Genomic DNA, 24,491 nt, shown 5'->3' with positions numbered 1-24,491 from the left:
TGTGTTTTGACATGAAATGGACTTCAAGATCCACTGAAGAGCTTAATGTCCCCATAACAGAAAGAACATTTCAGAGCAGAAATAACAGACTAGGAAAACCAAATACAAGTTTAATTTCCAGAATAGTTTATTACATGGCATCTGTAGAAATTTACACTTCTCTTATTAAACAGGTTAGGCAGCTACAAGTTTGCTTTTATTACATTATTTACAAGTGACATTAACAAGAGAGAATGAATGTTCTTAACAAAATGGAAAAGAAACCCACTCAACTTTTCAGTGCTCACTGCAGAGCCTGCCCTACACAATCATTTTCTATAAATATTATTTATTCCCCTAAAATTATTTTGTACACTACTTTGTGGAAAACAATACAATAAAGTAAGGTTGTGCATTTGAAAAGGCAAGTTTGACACTGGGATGCAATGCGATGATTTTTTGTACTGTACAGACAGTGTCACTTTTGCGTTGGGTGGAACCAAAAAAACTAAAACGAAGATAATAGTACCAGGTAAACTTCATCCATGCGCAAGGTAAACCAAGACTTGTGTCCTGCTGGAGGACACAAGTAAATATGGGCTAACCATAGACACATGGTCATTATAGACTAATGTAATCTTTTCACTACCTTTATACTGACAATGTAACTTTTGTCACAATTCATTGAACACAATGAAGTACCTAAAATACAAATCTAAAAGCAGACAGCACTATTCATGTTTCAGAAGGGGCGTCATTGTAAACTGTAAACCAAAGTTGTTATTTTAATCATTTTTCTTTCCTTATTTATTTATTTATTTTTTACAAAGAACATTTTTAACAAGGCGTGATCCTGTCTTGCACCCTTGGTAAGGTATGCAAAGATCCACAGAAATGGACATGTCTGTGTTGACATGCAGCATTAGCAGATTGTAAGCATTGAACTCTGCCTTCCTTACTATTTTAGGTTTCATAAATCAGCAAGGCTCAACCTAGTGTGTGAAAGAACTACAGAAAACCGTATTTTCTTAAAATAAAAAATAAAAAAATAGGGAGACTCACCATGTCATCTGTAATGAAACTATTCAATTGCTACAGATGACTGACAAATCACATTGAATGTATATGTTATTATGTAATTAAAAGACATTTAAACATAACATACAAATAGAAGAAAACAAATGAAGAAGAAATTGCACCTTTCAATCTAGTTCCTGATTTTCAATATATTTTACACTATGTAAATGTTAACATTTTATTGATGGATTTATTTTAGCATTCAGCATTGTATAAGACATTATCACCCCAAAACGAATTGATATTTTTTTCTCTTCCTATGTGCTGTCCTTCAAATGTGACAGTGAAAAAAGTAATGTTGTCTTTTAAATGTGTGGGCAGCTTCCAGCCTACTGAAGCTAATATGCAAAATAACCTGAACTGTCAAAATATTGAGAATCTTTTAACAGAGGTGTTGTGAATAAACAAATGGAATTGGGTTTCTTGTATAATGGTGCTCTATCACTTATAAAATATAAAATGAGTGGACCCAATCACCAGACTTGAATGTTGATTGAAGTCATAGAAATAGTCTCCACAATGTATGCTTTATTGTACACTTCTCTCGACTGCGATATTGGAAAGATGTTTGTTTCACAGTAAAAACCGGTGCCAGTCTGATTTTGTTGTTTTGACTACTTAATCACTTGAAATGCAGTTTCTTGTTCTATGTTGCTTAACGCAAACAATGTAACATAAGAAAAAACATTTTAGACATAAGCTCAATTACTGAACATACATACTACAGTGCATGCTGAGTTCTGAGCTTTAGGACACATCTAGCCATGTTTTTACTCCCCTCTTCCACACTTACAGGTCCATAGAGACTGTGACTATTGAGTTGATTGGGGTGTCTTTAAATCAGTTCCAAATAAAGCTTTTTCTAGATCCCATTAGCAGCAGATTCCAATTGTGGTTTAATCGAAAACAGATTCTTAACAATATACTTGCTTTGCTTTGTTTTCCTAATACAAAATGATGATCGATAAATCTGTTTTTCAGACCTATTCAAGACTGTGGATATATATATATTTTTTTTAAACACTGATCAACACTGGTTACTTCATTAAGCATAAAACATTTTATTTATTCTTAAAACAAACAAATTAAATACTCTTAAGACAGGATTCCGGAACACATTAATAAATTCACATTCACAAAAAAAAAACAATAATTTACAATGGGCTGAAAAAAAGCAATTACAAGATTTTCAACAGACTGCATTTGAACAATGTATGTGTTAATGGAACGATGCATTTCTCTGCAGTGACACCTGCTGTTCAGTGTAAAACTGCAGTCTGCCGGCTCCTGTTGTGCATTTCAACCAACTGACAACTGTATTCAGCTCTGGTAGTGTTCTTAGTGATAAATATCTCTGGAAGCAGAAATATTATATTCATTTGTTAACGAGTGCAGTCAGAAGAGCTTGGCTGTACTGATAATGGTCCCCTATGTTTTATGTAGCATAAGAAAAGAATAGCTCGGATGATTAGAGTTAATTTGCTTAGATATAATTTAAGTGGAATGCATCAATGGAATAAATCTGTAAAAAATAAAATGTGAAAGTACCTTGTTATCAGATGTTACCAATCTGTCATTGAATCGGTCATGAAAAGTTGACCAACTAAGTTTTATTCAGAGAGACTTTTTATTTTATTTTTAATGCTAGGAAATCCAGTCCATGTGAAAATGTTGAATTTAACTTCAGTTGTGGAGTCCCACCTTCAATTAGATTTAATTTGCATGTCTAACTTATTTTTTATCCAGTAACCTTATCCATATTTACAACAACATCAACAACAAGAAAACAAATGTTCTAATTCAGTTCAATTTTGGCACAATTGACCATTTTCACCTCAGGGAATAAAGTAAGCAGAGAATTTTCAAGTTCTAGAAACAGAGTACTATAATACCTAATAGCATGGTTTCTGACTGAATAGTACCATAGCTTAACTTTTTCAAACTGTAAATTGTAAAAGTTTTGTTATTCATAATCAATTACTAAACAACAATAGCATGATAATTAAATATATTGTTTTAAACAACATTGAGTATTTAAAACCGTATTTCTATACCCATTAAGGTGTAAAAATTGGGACATTTTTCAAACACTAAGAGTGCTGTTTTGTATTATTATTACTTTTTAATTTAAGGTGTAGGAGAATTCTATATTTTGCAAAGGTCTGTACAAACAAAAAGTAAAAAAAATAAGCAGTTGATGCTCCAATAAAACTAGAATTCTTTACTTTTTGAAACTTTTTCTCTTTTCTTCTATAAGTCTCGAAACAAGTCTATAGAGATGAAACACAAGGGGGAGCTAGATTTCCCTGTCAAACACTCACTGTTTAGTGAAAACTCAAGAAAAACCTAGTAAGGTTCATTATGTTTTACAAGAAACTATTTAAAATATATATATAATTTTTAACAAATGGAAATTCAAAGTAGAATTATCAAATTATGCATGTAGAAAACACTAGAACCATTACTTTTCTTTTTAAATTGGGCTAATTAAGTGTTTTGCAAGAAATCCAGGAGAATATAGGAAACCAGAACTGCTGAGGTAATCAGCCTAATAAAATAGTAGACTTAATTGAGCGATCTGCTCATGCTACGCGAGCAAACTGGACCAATTTTACCCGTCAGTAAGCATTTACATCTGCATTTAATAGAAAGATCTTAAAAATGAAACCGCTTTTATTTGTGAAGATATGGATTCACTGTTCACTTGCAAAAAACAAAAAAGCAAACAAACAGCAACCTGCATTTAAATTATACAAAAAAGTTTCTGAAAGTGTTTAGTATTACATTATAAACATAATTAGTCACTTATTACAAATTTAAACCATTTGTCCTAACAAGCTAGAGCTGACTAGGTTTGTGCAAATGGTACATTTAAGTCTAAACTTCGTTCCTGTAATGTTAAATGCTTAGGCCTAACACATTACTCATTTATTGTTATTTGTTCGTGCTCTTTCTTTTGGACGGATAAAGGTTGAATCTTTTGTACACTTGAGTGTGACAGGAAGGAAGAAAGTCAAAGGGACATGCGAAAGTGTTTGAAAAAATCTGAATCGTAAGAAAATATTTCTTACAGCAAACACTCCACAATAAAATAAAATAAAAAAATAAAAAAACACTGCCTCCTCTGAATCTGAGGCAGATATGTAAAAATGTCAGAAGATGGTTGTTCTTATGCTACTGAATAACCTCTTTTGAAGCTTTAGAAGTAGAAGCCACATAAGGTTTCTGAGAATCACTGGAAATAATTTTACCTTTATATACTAAGATTTTAAAATAGGAATGTTTTCTGTATTACCAAATAGTCCACCTTAAGCCTCCCCCAGCAGCTTGTGTAAGTCATGCCTACAACAGTTTACTTCTTTCCTAGGTTTCATAAAAAACAATCCCAATAAGTTTGCTGAATGTCACATTTATGCTCCCTGATAAGGTGTTTGACTTGAAGCAATGATATATGGGGGTTAATATTTACAGACATTTCTTTTATACAAACCCACAATTCTCAGAGAAATACAAGCATAAACTGGATAAAACAAAAAAAAAAAAAAAAAAAAAAGTAGAAAAAAACAACGGGCTGAAATCCAGGACTAAGAGACTGGGCTTTATAAAAACATTAGTTTGGAAATTTAATGCACCAAGTCCATTTTTTGTTTCCTTTTTCTTTCTTCCTCTTCAAAATCTCCAACATCGCTATCCAGTATATTTATTTTAACTAAACTTCCTATACTTTTTCAACAATTAAATAATGTATTTAATTGTAAACATGAGGAAGGTTGCGTTCCTGTTTTATATTCTGTGCCAATATTCTGTGTTTTAATTATTTACTGTTTTTTACACTTTATGGAGGTCTTGAAGTCTGTGACAGTACCGATATGTCTTTTCAGTGTTTCAAAATGAAGGACTTCGGAAAGGATTTTCTTTTCATTTTTAGGAGTCTTACTTTTGGGAAAATGTTTTTTAAATCCCTGGTCTGTGCTCATTGCATTAATATTCATTAGCTTCTTGAAAGAAACAAAACCTAGAACAGTTAATTGCTCTGAATTAAGTCTCTAAGGCATGATTTGGGATGGCCAGGGTGTGGCTGGGGCTTCTACTTGTACCTGCAACCCAGACACCACACAGCTTTCCGTTTGTCAGCAGTGTGTTTTTGGAAGGGCAGTCTGTTTTAAGTAATCCACTCCAATATTAAAAGCCTGTAAGATACTAATCTCCTCTTCAATATATCTGTTTCTCACGATAGCAGATACAAAAAAAAACCCCCTATCATTCAGGTAGTGCTGTGATTGTTCCACAGAAATTTATCCGATTCTTGTATTTTTTGTTCTTCTTCTCCAAAATGCAGTTTCTCCACCTCCTGCTTGCTAGAAAGGAGATTCTGTCCCACCAATTCAATACAGGCTGCTCTCATTCTTCGTTCTCCCTCCTTTTGTTTTTTCATTTTTGTGTGTGTTTCGACTCCCTTCATCTTGTCTGTCACAAGTCGGTGACTTTGTTTTCCACGGCAGCTGCAATCTGCTGGAGGCGGTAGCCTAGCTGCATTTTCTGGGCCGTTGGGTCCTCCTCTAGTGCAGTGATGATCTGAGAGATGGGGTGGGGCAGTACAGACAAAGCACAATTCACTCAAACATGTCACAGAGTTTGTGGTGACTAACCCACTCAAAACACCCCCTTTATACTTGAACAGTTCATTATTCAACTTAAAAAATTTGTGACTGCACCCTTGGCCTAGTGGCTTTAGGGCTATAAATCCACAGCATCATTCACAAACAGACCATTGCAACAATTCAAGAAAGAAAAAAATGTATAGTATTTTATTGTAAACCAATCTCAATTTTAATTTTAAGCTTTCAGACGTGATTTCAGCTAAGCATTTCAAATTGTTTAACAAAATGTATACAACTACATATCAACAAGGTTCAAATAAAAATAAAAGTAATGTTTCACAGAGACTAGAGTTTCATTTAAAAAAAAATTGGGGGCGATTTATTGAGATTAATACATATTGTTCATAAAACTATACTTATTTAGCAGTAATATCTTTTCAGAGACTGAAATCTGATTCACCTTAAAGAAACCTGAAGATGCCAGTAGTGTGAACTCAGTTGAGACAGAGGTGTCTTAACATTTGACTGACACTATAGAAATCAATAGTCACTATTTCATAGAAGTGACTTAAGTCTGTCTTAAGTTACTATTATCAAGTGCAGCCTTTCTAGTTTTCTAGTGTCAGTGTTCTACTCTAAAAATACATCCCAGATAAACAAGTATAGTTTAATTAACAATATTTAGTAATCTAAATGAATCGCTGAATAACAGTTTCAAACTATTTAAGCAACAACTATTCAGATTTAAGCTGCTTGAAGTGCAGAAAGACTCACCTGGTCATAATACTTGTTGATGTACTTGTAAAGTTCGTGCAGGGCAACAAGGTAATTCAATTCACCTGAGTAATTCTAAAAAGCAAAGGAAGAAGACTATTAGCAAACTTTGTTTTCTTTACCTCCCAACACACAAGAAAACACCCCATGAAAATATGGGTTAACGGCATCAGAATCTCATTCACAAAACAGACCACTTATATCTTGGCCCGGGTGTGTTCTGTAGCAGGGGCCCTTGCTACAGGATCTGCTGATTTTCATTCCAGCCCAGCTCCTCTATATACACACTTAGTCTAATTAACATGATCTTGAACTACTAATTGAAGACAGAACCGGAACTCTTCAAGCCCAGTGCTGGAGAACCACAATTCTACAGTTCTTAGCAGTGAGAACAGAAGCAAAGGGCTGGATTACAGTGAAAATCAGAAACTCTGCAAAACCACTGCCAAAGAACAGAATCTTTGGATGACAAACTTTGCCTGGATGCAAAAGAAATAATAAAAATGTGTGTGTGGCTGAACTCTTTAAAGGATAGCTTTCATGTGGAACCAGTTCAATATTTAATTAGCCATTTGAGTATTAACCCATATGGGCTGTTCTCGAGAGCAGAGGTGTCATTAGGCCTGGGCGTCCAGGGCTACAGCCCCGAAAGTTTTATGGATAGCCCCGGATCTCAAATATATATATATTTTTTTTTTCCCCAAAAAAATAAATAAAAAAATAGCCCTGTCTGTCATTCCAATCATGCATTAAAGCCCTCAAAAATAATGATATCGTTGATCAAAAACACAAGTATGTTTTGGGTCCTCTGTGTGGCATTCAAGTAGCAGATCTACTTCACATTACTTGGCACGCACGCACCTTTTGGTAGAGCACAGTGTCTCACATCTTATATTCATTTTACTCTAGTACGTTTTGGGTCCTCTCAAACGGAGGCACTGCTTTAAGGTTGCTTGCTGCTAGAAAACTTGCGCGGTCTTTTTACCTCAGCACTGCCGGCGGTAGTGAGACTGCCTATGCCAGCTAACGACGTTGAATGTGGCGAGGTAGCCAGCTAGATAGCCAATTTGTTTCTAAGTATCAAGATGAAATCAGCAAAGAGACATAAGGTCGACATTTGGGTGTTCACAATGTGAGTGCTTATAGCTAAGCTAGATATTTATGATTTCATGAAAATATTCCAAGAACAATATCAGAAGTACATCTAAAGAGTTGAAGTCTGATTCACAATGTATAAGTCTAGCTAGCTAACGTTACTGCTGCCTGGAGATTTTTCTCAGATCAGTTTATTTTCTTTTTCATCCAAAATCTTAGTTAATCTTTTTTTATTAATAATCTGGTGCACTTTTTAATGAGTAATACATTTAGCTGTTCAAAATAATTTTTTTCCTTCCGGGGCAGAATGCCCCCAGACCCCCCTACTTTGAGTTTGGACTCTGGGCCAAGCTCTGAATGTATTGTAATCCTAGCAATGCATCTTTTCAAAAGTACAGAAGGTATTTGTCCTGTTTTGTAATGCAAATGAATCCAATAAACCCTATTAATGAGTAATACACTATAGTGCCCCAAGCATCTATTGGATATACTTACTCTGGACAGCTCTGCTAATGCGGAGTTCATCTCTTGGTCACTGGCAGAGATTGTTTGCCTGATATCAGCATAGTACCTGTGAAAAGAGGTCAAATGAGACAGATGTGAAAATCCTCCAGTGTGCAGTTTTGCCTTTTAACTTTATGAATTGGAGAATCCATAATTAGCTTCAGTGGTTTAATCTTACAGTCTGGGAAAAGAAGGTAGATTTTATTTTGGGAATTTGTTTTAATTATGTTACGTAACTCATGGCAATGAGTTTCATCCATTGCTTTTCACATCCTTTGTAGAACTTCAATAAAGTCAAGCAATGATTTTTTTAGGAACAGTTTTTCTTCCACTGCCACACTTTTAATTAAAATCCTTGTGGGGTAAAAAATACAAATTGTGGATTTTATAGTATTAACCAAAGTAACATCCTGTATTGATGCCCACTGTATTGTTTTAGATTCTTCGGAAATGGATTCTATCCTTATTTCCCCATTGTGAAGCACTCAATAAAACAAAAGAACAAAAGTAGTGGCACCTTCTCCTATAAGCGCAGTCTGATTATCCACATTAAAGTGACAGTTTGTTAACTTGTCTTATGTGTGGATAGGCACTTCCCTAATGTAATTTGTTTAAGTTGGCAAGTAAATGAATCCTTACCTTTCTACCATCTGTTTGTACCGTGGGATATCTCTGGCGTACAGCAGCTTATTAATTGGAGAATCCTTAACAGAAAACAAATGGGGAAAGAATTGAAGCAGCAAAACCAAGGATAGTGAATGAATATACTGACTGGCCTATTAACTAGTAATGGAATGGAAACTTTTAACAGAAATACATTAAATTGTGTTTCATGCTGTGTGTGTGTGTGTGGGTGGGAGGGAGGTAGTGGGGGTAAGGTCTGAATTTCCAGTCTTTAGTATTAGTGATGGCTTCATAACGAATCTATAAAATCAGCTCAGAGACTAAACATAGTCTATCACTGTCTTCTGGTTTTCTTCCATCTCTAAAACAAAATCACTAATAATCTATTTATTTTCTCAATGAGGCTTATTAACATGCTTATTAACTTTTTGTATTATTATAATTGTGATGAGATTTGACTTCTTCAAATATGCTGTCGACTCAAGATATTGTACACACACAATATTTTGGGGCCTGGAGGAAAATATTTATAGATCCAATTAATCATGTAATTAGATCAGTTAAGTAGCTGAGAGATGGGCTGGAACACAGAAGACACTGCTCCCCCCCAGGGACTGAATCTGCAACCCCTGTTCTATACAGCCCATAAAACACTATTTATTTCCCCTTGAGGTTACGGATTCTGTGAACACCTGCACCAACAGAACAACCTTAATCACAATACCCCCCGCTGAGCCCGACCCCCCAGCTCCCTCATCACACGCACCCTCCCCAGTTTGTGCTCTGCTATAGTGCAGGAATCCATGAAGGTCTGCGCAATGACTGAGAGTACAGCGTCCACGTTGTCTGAAGCCTGCACATCGAAAATAAAATGCGGGTTTTTGATGATGTTGATCCAAAACCTCAGGGGCAAACTGCAGAAGGAAGAAGAGATGGAAAAAACAAAACATAACTGGCATGCAAAAATATATACATATATGCCAGAGATACTATACTTGTATTATGTATGTTTATTACCACAAGAGATGCAGACTTTTTAGGGTTCCAACAAGAATTTCCTGGCAGAATATCTAATGTGACACCATTATCACATTTATAATTGATTTCCATTTACTTATTAGGCATTTCATTGTAAACTAATGTGTAATGCTAATTCAGGGGGAACAAAAGCACTAATCCTGAACAAACCCACCAGGTATTACATTAGATATGCAGCAGATACCAAATGAAATATCAAGAAGGTATTTTCATGTTGATTGCAAGTTCTCAAATTCAGAAACTCGAGTTGTGCCAAATATTTCTGTTCCTTTTCTTTTTATACATAGAGACAATACCAAATTATGCTAGCAGGATGCCACTGAGCACAGCCGTCTGTCTACCTGTTGGTTTTCCAGATGTGTATGGTTTCCGAGTCTGAGATTCCATGATGGTTGGCCTGCTCGTCCAGGAGGTCGAAGAAGTACTTGACAGCCAGGGGCACTGGGCGGCTCGTACTGAGAATCACCTGAAACAGGTCATCCACAAACTTCTGCAGCGTCCCCTGAATAGGACACACAGAGGAGAGATGCACACTTTTAAAACACGTAGGGGGGTGGTTCAGAATAAATTGCTTGCTTTTTACAACCGAAACAACTTGTTTCTTGATTATTTATAGGGAGGGGGTGTGCAACTATTTTGAATGAGAAGATAAGCTGTAAGTATGTTGCAACAAACAAAGTGAATGCTGACTCCCTGGAATCTCATCACTGTAAACATTCCCAGCCTTACAGTAGGGGGAATCAAATGCCCTTGAGAATAGTGATCTAACAGGAAACATGACAGAACGGCAGGAGAGAATATTTCAGAGGCCACATGAGTGGACATTAAATAGCCATCAAAAGAACAAACATTTTTCCCACCATTAGATATATTCTCACATTGTGATGGATGAACTAAGTTTGAAATCACTGCTCATTAGCCTCAATTTTTAAGTTAAAGGTTATGAAAGCTCTTATCTCCTTAACTGCTGTTTCCAAAGGCTATAAAGCTTTAGGGGTAGTCCTATTGATGGCTGCAAAAAGGAAGAACATAGATTGCTTTTTCATGGAAAGGAAAACAACAAAATACCTGATCTATTTACAGAGTTATTGTGCCACTCAGTCTCTCAGTGTGTCACATACTCATTTTTAGCTGGTATGCCACACGACACGAATAAAACACAATGTGACTGGCTCTTCCAGACTGCACTGATATAGTTATTGTATGTCTAGCTAGATAAGAAGTGCAATTCTGGATTAAATAAACAGTCCTCCCTCAAAGGCAACTATATCACCAATTACTTTTGAGTGTTTTGTTTTACAGTGCATCCGGAAAGTATTCACAGCGCTTCACTTTTTCTACATTGTGTTATGTTACAGCCTTATGCCAAAATGGATTAAATTCATTATTTTCCTCAAAATTCTACAAACAATACCCCATAATGACAACGTGAAAGCAAATTTATTAAATATAAAAAACAAAAAAAGCACATGTACATAAGTATTCACAGCCTTTGCTCAATACTTCATTGAAGCACCTTTGGCACCAATTACAGCCTCAAGTCTTTGAGTATGATGCTACAAGCTTGGCACACCAATTTTTGGGCAGTTTCTCCTATTCTTCTTTGCAGGACCTCTCAAGATCCATCAGGTTGGATGGGGAGCGTCGGTGCACAGCCATTTTCAGATCTCTCCAGAGATGTTCAATCGGGTTCAAGTCTGGGCTCTGGCTGGGCCACACAAGGACATTCACAGAGTTGTCCTGTAGCCACTCCTTTGTTATCTTGGCTGTGTGCTTAGGGTCGGTGTCCTGTTGGAAGATAAACCTTCTCCCCAGTCTGAGGTCCAGAGCACTCTGGAGCAGGTTTACATCAAGGATGTCTCTGTACATTGCCGCATTAATCTTTTCCTCGATCCTGACTAGTCTCCCAGTTCCTGCTGCTGAAAAACATCCCCACAGCATGATGCTGCCACCACCGTGCTTCACTGTAGGGATGGTATTGGCCAGGTGATGAGCGGTGCCTGGTTTCCTCCAGACATGACGCTTGCCATTCAGGCCAAAGAGTTCAATCTTTGTTTCATCAGACCAGAGAATTTTGTTTCTCATGGTCTGAGTCCTTCAGGTGCCTTTCGGCAAACTCCAGATGGGTTGTCATGTGCCTTTTACTGAGGAGTGGCTTCCGTCTGGCCACTCTACCATACAGGCCTGATTGCTGGAGTGCTGCAGAGATGGTTGTGGAGAGAGGAGAACCTTCCAGAAGAACAGAGACACGCTGGAGCTCTGTCAGTGTGGCCATCGGGTTCTTGGTCACCTCCCTGACTAAGGCCCTTCTCCCCCAATCGCTCAGTTTGGCCGGGCGGCCAGCTCTAGGAAGAGTCCTGGTGGTTCCAAACTTCTTCCATTTACGGATGATGGAGGCCACTGTGCTCATTGGGACCTTCAATGCTGCAGACATTTTTCTGTACCCTTCACCAGATCTGTGCCTCGATACAATCCTGTCTCGGAGGTCTACAGACAATTCCTTGGACTTCATGGCTTGGTTTGTGTTCTGACATGCACTGTTAACTGTGGGACCTTATATAGACAGGTGTGTGCCTTTCCAAATCATGTCCAATCAACTGAATTTACCACAGGTGGACTCCAATCCAGTTGTAAAAACATCTCAAGGATGATCAGTGGAAACAGGATGCACCTGAGCTCAATTTTGAGTGTCATGGCAAAGGCTGTGAATACTTATGTACATGTGCTTTTTTTGTTTTTTATTTTTAATACATTTGCAAAGATTTCAAAACAAACCTCTTTTACGTTGTCATTATGGGGTATTGTATGTAGAATTTTGAGAAAAATAATGAATTTAATCCATTTTGGAATAAGGCTGTAACATAACACAATGTGGAAAAAGTGAAGCGCTGTGAATACTTTCCGGATGCACTGTATACTATAGTAATTTAACAGTTCCTGATTGGACCTCTATTTTGTGTTGTGCTGCCTTGTTGTATTCAAACTATAAACCATAACAGCATTAAATAAGTCTTTACAGTACTTTTCTCCACCAGCATGTAAAGACAGCCTTTGATAAGGGCTTGTCTCTCTGAGCAGGTACCTTCATGGACAGAAGCCGAGTCAGGTAGATCTCAGGGATGGCTTTGGCCCGTTCCCTCTCGCGCAGGCTGCCTCGTCGGTGCTTGGGCAGCTCTGGCTCCTCGCTGGCTTTAACCAGGTGCCACAGCTTGACGCCACCCTCGTCCGCATCCTCCAGCATCGGGGTCTCTGGAAAAACAGAAACATAGGGGGATGTCAAAACATCTGAAGACAAAAAATCACAGAACTTCAGATTAGGCCCAGTTTGCACATGACTAGAAAAGAAGAAAATTGGTCAAAAACAGGCGAGGTCCATTACCCTCCCATATGGGGACCAAATACTCAAATTACATTCAAATTACATTGGGAAAGGGAAGGCAAAACTAATCAAAGTGCACCTGAAATTGAAACATTTTTTAGCACTAGTTTTCACCAAAAGCATTTAATAATTTGCCCAAATCTTGTTATCTAAAGGATTCTGGCACCTTGATGAAACTTTTACTCTCTTGCTTTCAACATATAGCTATATGCATGTAAGTAAAACACACAAAAGGACAGGCACAATTAGACAGTACAAATAAAATGCAGACAAACAAATCAAAATAAAAACCATAGTGTAGAGTTACTCACTCTCTCCCGCCACATAGTCATGGTTGTCATGGTGAATGTGTTTACTGTTCCGTGGGACGAGCGCCACTGTCGCTCCATCAGGAACCTACAGAAGAGTGAAGTACACAGAAAAACAAGAAAATAGTTGCAAATCAACCCCACACAGGCACACAAAACACTACAGCAAGTTTTTATTTTCAATATTTAAAATAAAATGGCAAATATGAAAGAACACACAATGAGTAGTAGTTCTCCTTAGTTTCTTATGCTTTTGTTTTACTTCTTATAATGCTCTAGTTTTGTCACTATGTTTAGCTTCATTACAAAGTAAACTAACAATTAATAGAATAAAGAGAAACAGACACCTTGTAGTGTTGCAGTGTGTTGAGTCGCTTCCAGTTCCCCTGAACCACTGAGGTCAGATCTTCATCTGATAAGATCAGGTGACCGGCCACCCCAGACCTCCACTCTGGATTAGAAACACAACACAGGAATTCAGGGTCCATAGGAACGAACAGAACTGAACTGCCGGTCAACTCACATATGGGAACACTAGTGCAAAGACTTAATAATGTAAAATCCTGAAAATTATTGACATCCTCTTGTTTGTGAACTTTCTTATGTTCTTACGCAGAGGGCTATTTCAGGATTAAGGCGGCAAAAAGAAACTGACAAGTGGAAATTGAGGCATTTCTTTACGCAAAGAGTGATGGGTGTCTTGGAATAAGGATCCATTAATAAACCCTCTGAGCAAATCAACCAAAGGTGAAAACTGGGTTCAATGCCACCTCTCTCCTTTCTTATATATAGTACAAACAACCAGCATTGTTATGCATTAATTAATTGGCCTCCAGCAAGCAACGTCTCGAGTTAAAGTTACAAACAGCCGAGCAGGTGAGATGGGAAAAATGGCCCTGTGCTATTAATCACTGTACCCAAGTATGACCTGTTTCAAGGTGATTCTGACTTTCTTGAGATGAACTTGGGATGGTTGGACTCCACATAGAAAAAGGAAGAAAACAATCTGTGGAACTCACCAAGATCCAGGGAGTCTGTGTGGGGTCGATGTGAAAAAGAGGTGCCCTTATAGACCTGATCCAGGACCTTCTCCTTAACTTGAGTGATGGTGTCGCAGTCCAGCACTTTAGACTGCATGGGCTGGGTATCATTCCCCCCTCCTTGCATCAGGACATTTAAAGTCTGAAAAATGTATCCATACATATACCTTTTCAACTTGAAATAGATTTTTTTTTTTCTCCAATGATTTGCCATTGACCATTATCAAATAACTCAGCACTTTTACACAATACTCTAATTTTGCATTTGTTACATTCAATACACACAATTTAGGAAGTGGCAAACCGGCACTTTACACGCTGCATTCACAGATGAATTACTGAAATGCCCATTTCACTTTCATAGTTTACAATCCTTCTCCTATCAAAGCAGGTTCATAGGTAGTCCTTACCAGGGTGCGATATTCCACATCTTCTCTGAGGAGCCTGTTGTCATTCAAGGTGTATTTTGCCTTCCCGGTGACAGCGTCCACTGGTCCTTTATCCACTTGGTGTTTTATGGCTCTGAACAGCATGTAAAGCGACTCCCCAGCTGAGTCCTAAAGACACATTTCAGACAGGATTTGGTTATATTTATTTATATTCCCTTCCTCAAAAGTTGATACAAACCTAGCTTCAGATTTTTGTTGTTGTTGTTGAACTTAACCTGAGGAGGGCACCCCACTACATCAACATAGGAACAAAAATGAGAGCCTTCAATGAAGTTAGACTAATTATATCATTTAAACCACCATTGTGTTATCATAAAATACAAAAACTTCCCTATTTTTTATTTTTCATTATTGCAGAAATGTCATCATTTTTAAACACCAACATTGGGATTTCCATATTAAAAAAAACTTGTATATATTATTATTAATTTCTTGGCAGACACCCTTATCCAGGGCATTAGTTTGTGTGCCTGGATTCAGTTACTGTCCACAGAGAACCTATGAAATGGGTGGACAATTGCCTGTAATCTAGATAAATATGACCCTTCTTTGTCATATGAATGGTTGATTGACAGTCGTTTGTTTCTATGATTTCGCACTCACCCTCAGGAAAGCATACAGACAAATTGACATCCAGTTTGTAAGAAGCTTCTCTACCACAGTCTCAGTCCTGAAAGAAAGAGTATAACCGTTATCTGTACACGCTCATAGCAAAGTACAATTCGCTAAAGTGATAGTGAAACAGGTTAACAAAAATAAAAGGCAAGACAAGACTTCCATACTTCTACTTTCCAATTTTTCTGGGATCCAGATGATCAATACTCATTGATAAGTCTGCTATGAGACCAAGGATGGAGGCTTGAAAAGTTACATAGTGCAAAGCAAACCTAGTAAAGTATTGGGTATTAGGCAGCAACAGTTTAAAGTCGAGGACACGCTCAATAGAATTAAGTTTTCCCAATGCTCTGGCAACAACACAGGAAACACAGGACTGCAGGCAGAAAAAAAAATAAAAAAACAGTTATATTAAAATATTTGTAATGAAACCCAGAAGCCATATGGTCCCCCCAGCACCAGGAGCAGGGAGACTTGCTGTAGAGTTCTGCAGGGTGGACCACTTACCGCCTAAGCATCAGTTTGGGGTTCTTCGCCACATACTGTTCCACCAGGTCATTGAGAAGGGTCTTGAGGATATCTGTGAAGTACTCCAGCTTCCCGTGCAGAGAGACGGTGAGCAGGGAGGCCACGTAGGCCCGGTCCCGGGGAGAGAAGGTGCGCTGACTCTCCAGCGTGTGGATAAACTAGAGCAGTGCAGAAACACAAGGGAAGGTGGGGTCACATACCGAAGACTGAGCAAACACAGATCAAAGCACATGCTTCTTAATACCATGTACCTTGGTCTCTAAACGTGCAGAGGCGAGGGCTGTTTTTTCAAGCAATACCTGCTATGTTAGAAGTGAAATCGAATAAGCCTTGGCTGAAAGGTCTTCAGAATTTTTATTTTATTCAAATACAAAGGTAGGTGAGAAGATTCTCAGTATTGAAGTAATGAAAACAATGTTTTGCAAACTATGTAAAAGTCATTGGTTAAACCCCTCTCTCATTTGTTTGTCAAAGGATGCTTCCCCCTGCTCTTGTATGACAGCAAAAAATGAAATCATAACTTTGAACTGCCAGTTTTATCCCTCTCTTACTATAAATGCTATGCTTCATCAAACAACTTTTGAAACGCCAGTTGAGGAAAGTTAAGATTCAATCACATATCTAGATGCCTTATATTTTCCAGTCTATGCAGGGAAATCTTCCCATAGCTAATAATAAATAAGAATAAATACATTTGTAATTGTTTTTACATTATTTACATGCATTGTATTTTAAAATGACACACACCTGCTAAAACCATATGCTGCGTTTAATTATCTGTAGCTAATCCAAGTTCCTACTCTGGAAACGGGGGATATTTTCAGCCATATTTGTAACAGGATTCACTTTTGGGATTTTTATAAATTAGCCTTAGATGGCCCCAAAAACCACTGTTATCTTTTCCTTTATAACATGACGGAAACTTTATTTAACAATAAATTAAAAAGTTGTCTGTCTATCCATCTAGTATCCCCACCTGTCTAGCTATCAATTAATCTATGTATTTTAATAAACCATTTATTTAACACTGGGTAGTGTTAACAGCAATATTTAGACTCAACATAATATTATTTCAATGGTCTTTGGTTCACAGGGTCTTATTCTCATCTCACACAACTGTTTCTCCAGACTTCAGCTCAATGGGAAAATAAGAACGGAAACAAGGCATCTCCCTCTGAAGTCCTGATTCTCGGGCCTGTGGCTACCTTGGTGAGGAAGAGCTTGCTGTTGAGCAGGTTGGAAAGCTGCACCAGGCCCTGCTCCACTGTCTGCCTGCGACACTCCTGCACATCCAGATCCCTGCGCAGGGGTGATTCTCTGTGTCCAGGGAAGAAGATCCGTTCTGCATACATCCGGTAATCCAAGAAAGGAATCCCTGAACCCACCAGATCACTGGACATGTCCATCATCTCTGTCATGAGGTCTGTGAAAAAGGAGGAGAGTTAACACTTGGTTTAAAATTGCAGTAGTGTCCTCAGTATGTTTCTCTTTTCTTTATTTTATATACTTCCCCATTTGGAATCAGCAAACTATTATTTGACTTTATATACATTTAAATAATCAGATGTCTCTTTTTAACTTCATAGCAACAACAATATGGTGGAAGGAACCCATTTTAAGTGCAGTGTTTAATACGTTGTCTCCAGCTTTGGTCCAGGAGAGTTACAGCGTTTTCATTCCACTCAGCCAATTATATAATTACACTGCTATATAAGTCTAGTTTAATGTGATGTTAACACAAGCCCTCTACAGGAATAGAGTTGGAGACCCTTGGTTTAGTAATTCTAAATCACATATGAGAAAACAGCCAATCACAGTGCAGCATTTCCAAACATTCCTATATCTCTTATCCTGTGTGTAAGTGTCATCCCAGGCAGAGAATTATCAGTATTTAAAACCTCTTCAGTTACCAACAATGTTTCAGGATACTCAAATACTAGTGGTGCCAGTTTCACTGATGTACATTTGCTTTTAATAAATAGTTTTGGAATGATTAACTAGCACAAAAACACAGCATGGTATAAAACTAATTTTCAGCACAACAAGCTGACAGTATTCAATAGCGGTTGTGCTGTACCTGTGAACTCTTTTTTGCAGCGATCACGCACACTGGTCTCCAGGTTCTCCAGCTGGATCTGCACCTTCTTGTAATCCCTCAGAGCTTGTTTACTCTTCCTTCTGCAAAGCAACAAGGAAGTGGGAGGGGGTTTACCTTCTGAAGGAACTTACCTGCATATATGACACTAGACCAGCACAAGACTTTCACTGTCAGCCTTGCTCCTGCACGTGATATGATGGAAACATGGACTTGTATTTTCCAATTTCATATCCACATAATCAATAAACTCCTAAATATTAGCTTCCTATGTGCATCTTACTAAACCATACTTTCATCTGCTTACTGATCTCTGGCGTTACATGTCCCACCCTGCACAATCAAGGCATAACTTGTGAATGATTCCCAGTGGGTACACAAAAGTCCCAAACAACAGATAGACAGACAACGGCCTTTTACGCAGCTTTGCACCTTGACAATTATTTTTGGACTATATCTATCTTCTGCTAAAACAGTCCACTGATGTTGCAACATTATGTCATTTGCTAAGAATCAACATGTAAACGCAGTTGATAATTGTACTTTATATATTAATTTACTGACTGACCTACAGTCACCAAGTGTTGTATTACAAAGTAACAGTGTTATAGGTCGGGGAGTTTTCCATTCTGGTTTTTCCAATTGGCCAACAATTAAAAAAAAATTAAAATGTTGTTCTGACATCATCTGATTGACACCATAAGGGAAGCTATATTAATTGTTGAGGATTTCAGTTGTTAGGAATATTTGCCCTGGTTTATAAACGTGCAACTTGGAATGCTCAAAATGTATTATACTAGATTAATTCTGCATCTTCACTGAATATCAGTTCTATGCATTTGTCTAGAGCAGACTCTGTACTGAAATATAATTATTGAAAGAATCATGTCATCTGTATCAGCTCCTTATCATTGCATGTCATGTTTCATTAACAGACAAGTGCAGTGACCTTACTAAAATGGAAATCGCACACATTTCTTAGAAAGTGTTTACAAATGGGCAGCACACTTGGCATTGTTGAAAGCATCTTTACCCTGCAGCGAATTAATCAATCCGTAGCATAAACCACCGAGGATACACTGAACAGAAGACAGAATCGGGACTCTCTCGCAAAGACTTGACTGATCTCTAATGTCTAGTTTGTTTAAAAAAATAATATTTACTTTTGCATAACTCACTCAATTTCCTCTGTTCATGCAGGGTATATTTCAAAACTGCTTGACCTACTTAATGGCTGACCTCTTACTAAAAACTTGCCAAACTGCTGATAATGGTATGCCAAATATTTTGCAGTCAATGGGACTTCTTTGCTGGTGATTTTAACAAGTCTATGCAAGATGGATGACTACAGAAAAAAAGGTTGTCTGCCTTGGAGCAATTCAACAACAGCACAAAAGTAATTCAATAATAATACAAATATTATACAGAGATACACATCAGGTGAATAACCAGACTTGGAGATTGACCAGATCACTGAATACTTCCAACTATATAAAGGGTCCCCTTTGCCCAGCTTTCTCATACGAACAAAAGCACCAGGGATATGTTTTTTCCTTTTTGGGTATAAATCACATTCAGATTCTTATTTCATTGGAAATTAATAACTGAAATGGATCGGTCAATTCACATCAAGTGGTCTAAAACTGCTCTGCACATGAAATATGAAAATGTGAGGGCCCCAGTATTTTTCTCCAATCTGTTCCACTGAAAAAAAAAACCAACAGCCCGGACACACAGATAAGACAATGATAGGGATGAAGTTGGTTCCCACCTGTAGATGAGGACAATAATCAAGACAATGAGGGCTACGATGGATGCTCCCACTCCGACCCCAATCTGAGCCTCTAGAGGAAATGTGGATTGGCTCTGTGTGTCATACTGCACCTTTCCCAGGGAGAAATTCAGATTTCCCATCTGCACCTGTAAGGATAAAAGTGATGTCACCACACCTGCCTTGGAAGTCAGTGTTTCCCACAGAAATATGCATAGGCAAGGTTTTCAGTTACCGTACTGTCAGATACTGCATTCAATTGCAATTCCAACTTTCTCACGCATTCATTTATTTCAGTGCTTTGGTGTGCCCTGGTGATTACAGACCCATATGGAGTGAGAGGTAGAGGTCGGGGTGAATGGATGGCAACTCACAGTGAACACTGGGAGGGAGTCTGTGCCCTCTCTCTTTTTGTTCCGTGCTGGAGAGGGCTGCTGGGACGGTGGCTCACAGTACAAGTGGTTACTGGTGAGCGTCTTCACAGAACACACCCCTTCCCCAATCAGTGCCACCACTTCTTCCTTGAAAATCGCAAGATCCAGATTCTCACCCTGGGTCACAGACACAGATGATTAACAAAAAAGTAACTTGATAATAATTGTTCAATTATTCAACAACAACAAAAAATCCCTCCTGCAAAACTTATTTATGCAAAACATATTTATGTAAATCAAGAGGTTTTCTATAAAGGCAGATACTTAATCAACAAATAATAATATTCTTAGAGGATGCCTCTGTGCAAAGTCTGTAGAAATGTTTTTATTTAAGTAACTTTAATGATCCACCACATTCCAAAACATTTCACTTGGTTTCAAATGTAGATGCCAAGACAGTTCAGTCCTGGCCAACAGAGCAACATCAAGTCATTCTCCTCTACATACGATTACTCTTTGGTTTTGAGGACAGGGCTCAGCAGACCACTAACCCTTCCAAGGTCTCCCTCACCTCCACAGAAATGATGCTGCCAGGCTTGTATCGGTAGGGTTTGCTTGGGTCGTTCTCGTTAAGGGGCACAAGGGTAGGGTTGACCTCGTACAAAAATGAGCTCTGACTGATGGTGTCAAAGTCGAAGCGTAGGTTGTCCAGCAGGAATTCCACCCGGATCACGGCATTGCGCACTGGTGCCTCGATGGCTGGGGTCTTGCACAGGATCAGAGAGGTGGTGTTCACTTCGCAGCGCTCGGAGTACTGAGGGGGTGAACGAAACACAAGCGGGTTACGGAGAGAGTCAGTTCACATACTGGTTTCCTTTGCTGGAAGAAACGGTATCTGCTGTTCAGTACAGTAAGTACAGGAAAAGGGGTTGCTGAAATTGATTAGGACAAAAAGTACTGCGCTATGAGAATAATGTTTTGACTAATTTATATGTACTGACAAATTAAACACAAAGAAACTGTCTGTTTAAGTGTACATTCCTAAAAGTGTACATTCCCAAGGCTCTTCAGCTCTGTTTACTTTTCTGAGAGAGTTACACATCTAACATCCCCTATTGACACATCCCTGAGTCCAGTGGCAAAACACTCTGGACACTCACTACAGGAGCAGATATACTCCCCAGGGACTTTCAGAGCACTGTAACATAAGGCAATAACAGTTAATAAACATTCTCATGTGAAGTTGGTATTTCCACAAAAACAGTGGACAGTGGTTACACATTTTAGCTTCGCGACCTCCTTTTAAAATTAGGTTAACCTCGACCATCTCTGAGTTGGGTCCTAAAACCGTATTCTTTTACTTAACTTCACTTGATCAGAGTGGGATCCATCATGGAAACTTTCCTTCCATCTCTAAAAGAAAAAAAGCTATGGACATGTCACTAAGGAAAACTGCTGACACTTTTCCCTGAATCCACCTACCAGCTAATCTATAATGAGTATTGGATCCAATATAAATTGGATTTTTTATTTTTCCTGAGATTACCAAAGTCCTTTGTGACATGCTTGACAAGGATCATTAGGACATTTTGTATAACCGGCAATATATTTTTTTCATAACCATAACCATAGCAGACCAAATCCTGACTCACAGATTTCTCCGAGCACAGAGGACAATCGGGCTCAGGCACGATCCGCCGATGTCGCCCAAGGAACATGCCCTTGACTCCTGCCACCCATCTCCTTCTCCTCCTCTTCTTCCTCTGTGCCATTGGAGACACCGTCACCAGGATCTTTGGGTTCTCCACCACATCCAGATTGTGTCCGGTCACCCTGATGATCCGGCCTCCGCTAAAGAAGCGAGAGAAACACTTGTTGGGAAAAATCCTTCAAAAAGTAAGCCTTTAAATAGGCAATCTCTGGTTATTATTCCTCTTCTTCACTTAACTTGGAATTGACATCTAGACTCTGTGGGCTGGGAACAAATCCATATTTCGACCCACCCTGCTACTTGAAAATCAAGTGCTTGATAGTGGATATTTTGTTTATGTGTTGAAGGAAAAAGCCTTTGACAAAAACTAAACCTGCTACGGAGTTCAAGTTTGTACATTTGCAGTTAGTAGGTGGGTCAAACTATCGAGGTAACCCCAGCCTGTGCCTCATGGGAGTGAAGCAAGTGTACCCAGAAAACACAAGTTGTTAAAGCCACCTTTCATACTGCAGAACCAGGAGGCCCACTGTCCAGCTTACAGTAATCGTAAAAACCATTGAAGCATGCAGAGCTACTAAGCATCTGAACCTGCCTGCACCCAAGACCACACAGGGAGTTGTGGATTTGAGATGAGCTTAGCCAATGTCTACCCAACAACATCTAATTAAATAAGAGAATGTCATTGGTTCATTTCTGCTAATGAGAGAGCAAATATTACAATTGTAAACACCACAGTGTTAGATTGTGCAATCTGTCCTGTGGGAATGACCACCTGTTTTAGGTTGACTTCTTCCAGAGGTTTATTATTGTAAGTAAATAAGAGCCCCTTTAATAGAAATGCATGCCCTGTTTAAATTTGTTAATAAGGCACATAAGCCCATTGTGAAATCAGCAGTGTATGGCTACAGTTATTGAACAATTGTCTATTTTCACCGTGAATATTCTAGAAGCTTTTACAGGCACTGGTAGTTAACCAATGTGGGGAAAAAAAAAAAACCTAGTTGCCTAAAAGATAAGAAAATATTGCCCGATATTAGAATGTTAAGTTTTTTATTATTATGTACTAGAAACACAAACCCTGTTATCAGAAATCTAGCCCCCTTGATTTTTCACAATAATAATAATAATAACCCTATGCCAGTATCCTGCATGGAACAGTACCTCAGAAAACTCTTGGTTGGTGAGGCCTGGGTGATGTTAGGATCCTCGGTGTAGTGGTACAAGGTGCCCTGAAGGTGGCGCTCATTGTTCCCATAGAACACAGTAACACTCTGCTCTCCTGTGGAGTTACTGTGGCCTGTGTAGCACTCTATACGGTTCTCCAGAATTTCTGAGGAACTGAATGGGGAAAAAACAACAAAAACACAATGTAGCTTTTGTTACAATATGTCATGTGTGAAAGCACACATCTGTCTGGGACAATATGAAGAGGCTTAGAGGTAAAGCATCATCAGTCCTATAGAAGGTCCCTGTGCTGATACAATTTAGGTATGAAAATAATGTATCCTGTTTGGTTCCTCAGTTTCATTTTTGTGGTCCATTGCATCAAATGAATGGGCTGTTGTCATGCAAGAAAACCCAACAAATGTGTCCTTTTAAAGATCAGAGCAGGATTAACAAAATAAAAAAGCAAAAACACATAGTAAATGTGAACACCAAGCACCAAACCACTTCTCTGCCTGATAGTTTGTCCTTAACAGATGGATAGCCATGCAGAAAGCGGACATATTTTCAACCACTGGCCAAAGAAAGTGTGTAAAGTGGGCCAGTGTAGCATTTTGGGGGGTACCGGACAATGCTCTGTCCAGTGTATGTATAGTAGGCTGTTACAAAACCCTTCCTGAGAAATGTGAATAAAAGCATGTCTTTGCTGTACAGCCTAGTGTACTCACATGTGACAGGGGGTTTCTCCAATGAAGACGCTGATCTCGCTGGGCCTTCCTGTACGCAGGTTTCTGCCATTCAGAGTTAGATGTGTGCCCCCAGCTTTGGGCCCTCTCTGGGGTGAGATTAACTGCAGAACTGGATCCTAAAGATTTTAGAAGTTAAGAATCAGGAGAATAAGGGCAAAGTTGGACAACACATTTATGTGTTGATTAGATTCATTATGCCAGCTATTTCAGCTATTATTCAGCTATGTTTGTTAAAGCTTATAGTACATTTCAAGGTTGAGAAAATAACTCAGTCAATTAAATTTAGTTGTTTTTTGCACAAAACTGTACACAGTTAAAAGCTTTAAGATCAATACAGTTCTACATTCTGGTACAAAAACCCTGCAATGAAGGAGGAATGACATTTGGCAAATGGTCAGTTGAGTTTGTGTAAGTTTTGCACACACTATTCGATCAAACTGTGTATTAGAAGTGTTAAACATCATGCCAATTCAAAACTGAAGACTAAGGCACTTGTGTCATTATTCCTGATTGTTTGAGGGTTTTTTCCCCCAATATGAAAGAAGCAATTGCTTTGATGCCTACCTTGATACTTACTATATGTTTTATAAGGTGCTTTTATAGTTCTTTCACAATT

At 38.4% G+C, this 24,491-nt stretch overlaps 1 protein-coding gene across 4 annotated transcripts in view; it reads right to left on the bottom strand.

Annotated features, from left to right (window-relative positions):
* Positions 1-105: 105 nt before the first annotated feature.
* plxnb1b (plexin b1b) overlaps positions 106-24,491 on the bottom strand; it is a 136,308-nt gene continuing 111,922 nt past the window's right edge. For all 4 annotated transcript variants that reach the window (XM_066698342.1, XM_066698341.1, XM_066698344.1 and 1 more), the window contains 21 exons: positions 23,855-23,991; positions 23,124-23,300; positions 21,904-22,102; positions 20,823-21,065; positions 20,252-20,428; positions 19,878-20,026; positions 18,089-18,189; positions 17,217-17,434; positions 15,991-16,169; positions 15,472-15,538; positions 14,830-14,976; positions 14,399-14,561; positions 13,727-13,830; positions 13,383-13,467; positions 12,775-12,941; positions 10,034-10,194; positions 9,421-9,568; positions 8,670-8,734; positions 8,022-8,097; positions 6,432-6,506; positions 106-5,631 (listed from right to left, as the gene is read on the bottom strand). In XM_066698342.1, coding sequence (XP_066554439.1) covers positions 5,527-5,631; positions 6,432-6,506; positions 8,022-8,097; positions 8,670-8,734; positions 9,421-9,568; positions 10,034-10,194; positions 12,775-12,941; positions 13,383-13,467; positions 13,727-13,830; positions 14,399-14,561; positions 14,830-14,976; positions 15,472-15,538; positions 15,991-16,169; positions 17,217-17,434; positions 18,089-18,189; positions 19,878-20,026; positions 20,252-20,428; positions 20,823-21,065; positions 21,904-22,102; positions 23,124-23,300; positions 23,855-23,991 — 2,943 coding nt within the window. In that variant the 3' untranslated portion in view covers positions 106-5,526. The remainder of the gene's footprint in view (positions 5,632-6,431; positions 6,507-8,021; positions 8,098-8,669; positions 8,735-9,420; positions 9,569-10,033; positions 10,195-12,774; positions 12,942-13,382; positions 13,468-13,726; positions 13,831-14,398; positions 14,562-14,829; positions 14,977-15,471; positions 15,539-15,990; positions 16,170-17,216; positions 17,435-18,088; positions 18,190-19,877; positions 20,027-20,251; positions 20,429-20,822; positions 21,066-21,903; positions 22,103-23,123; positions 23,301-23,854; positions 23,992-24,491) is intronic.

Source organism: Amia ocellicauda, chromosome 3 (genome assembly GCF_036373705.1).
Source record: "Amia ocellicauda isolate fAmiCal2 chromosome 3, fAmiCal2.hap1, whole genome shotgun sequence".
Taxonomy (NCBI): Eukaryota; Metazoa; Chordata; class Actinopteri; order Amiiformes; family Amiidae; genus Amia; species Amia ocellicauda.
The sequence above is the reverse complement of the archived record's forward strand: the minus strand, read 5'-3'. Positions and strand labels throughout refer to the sequence as shown.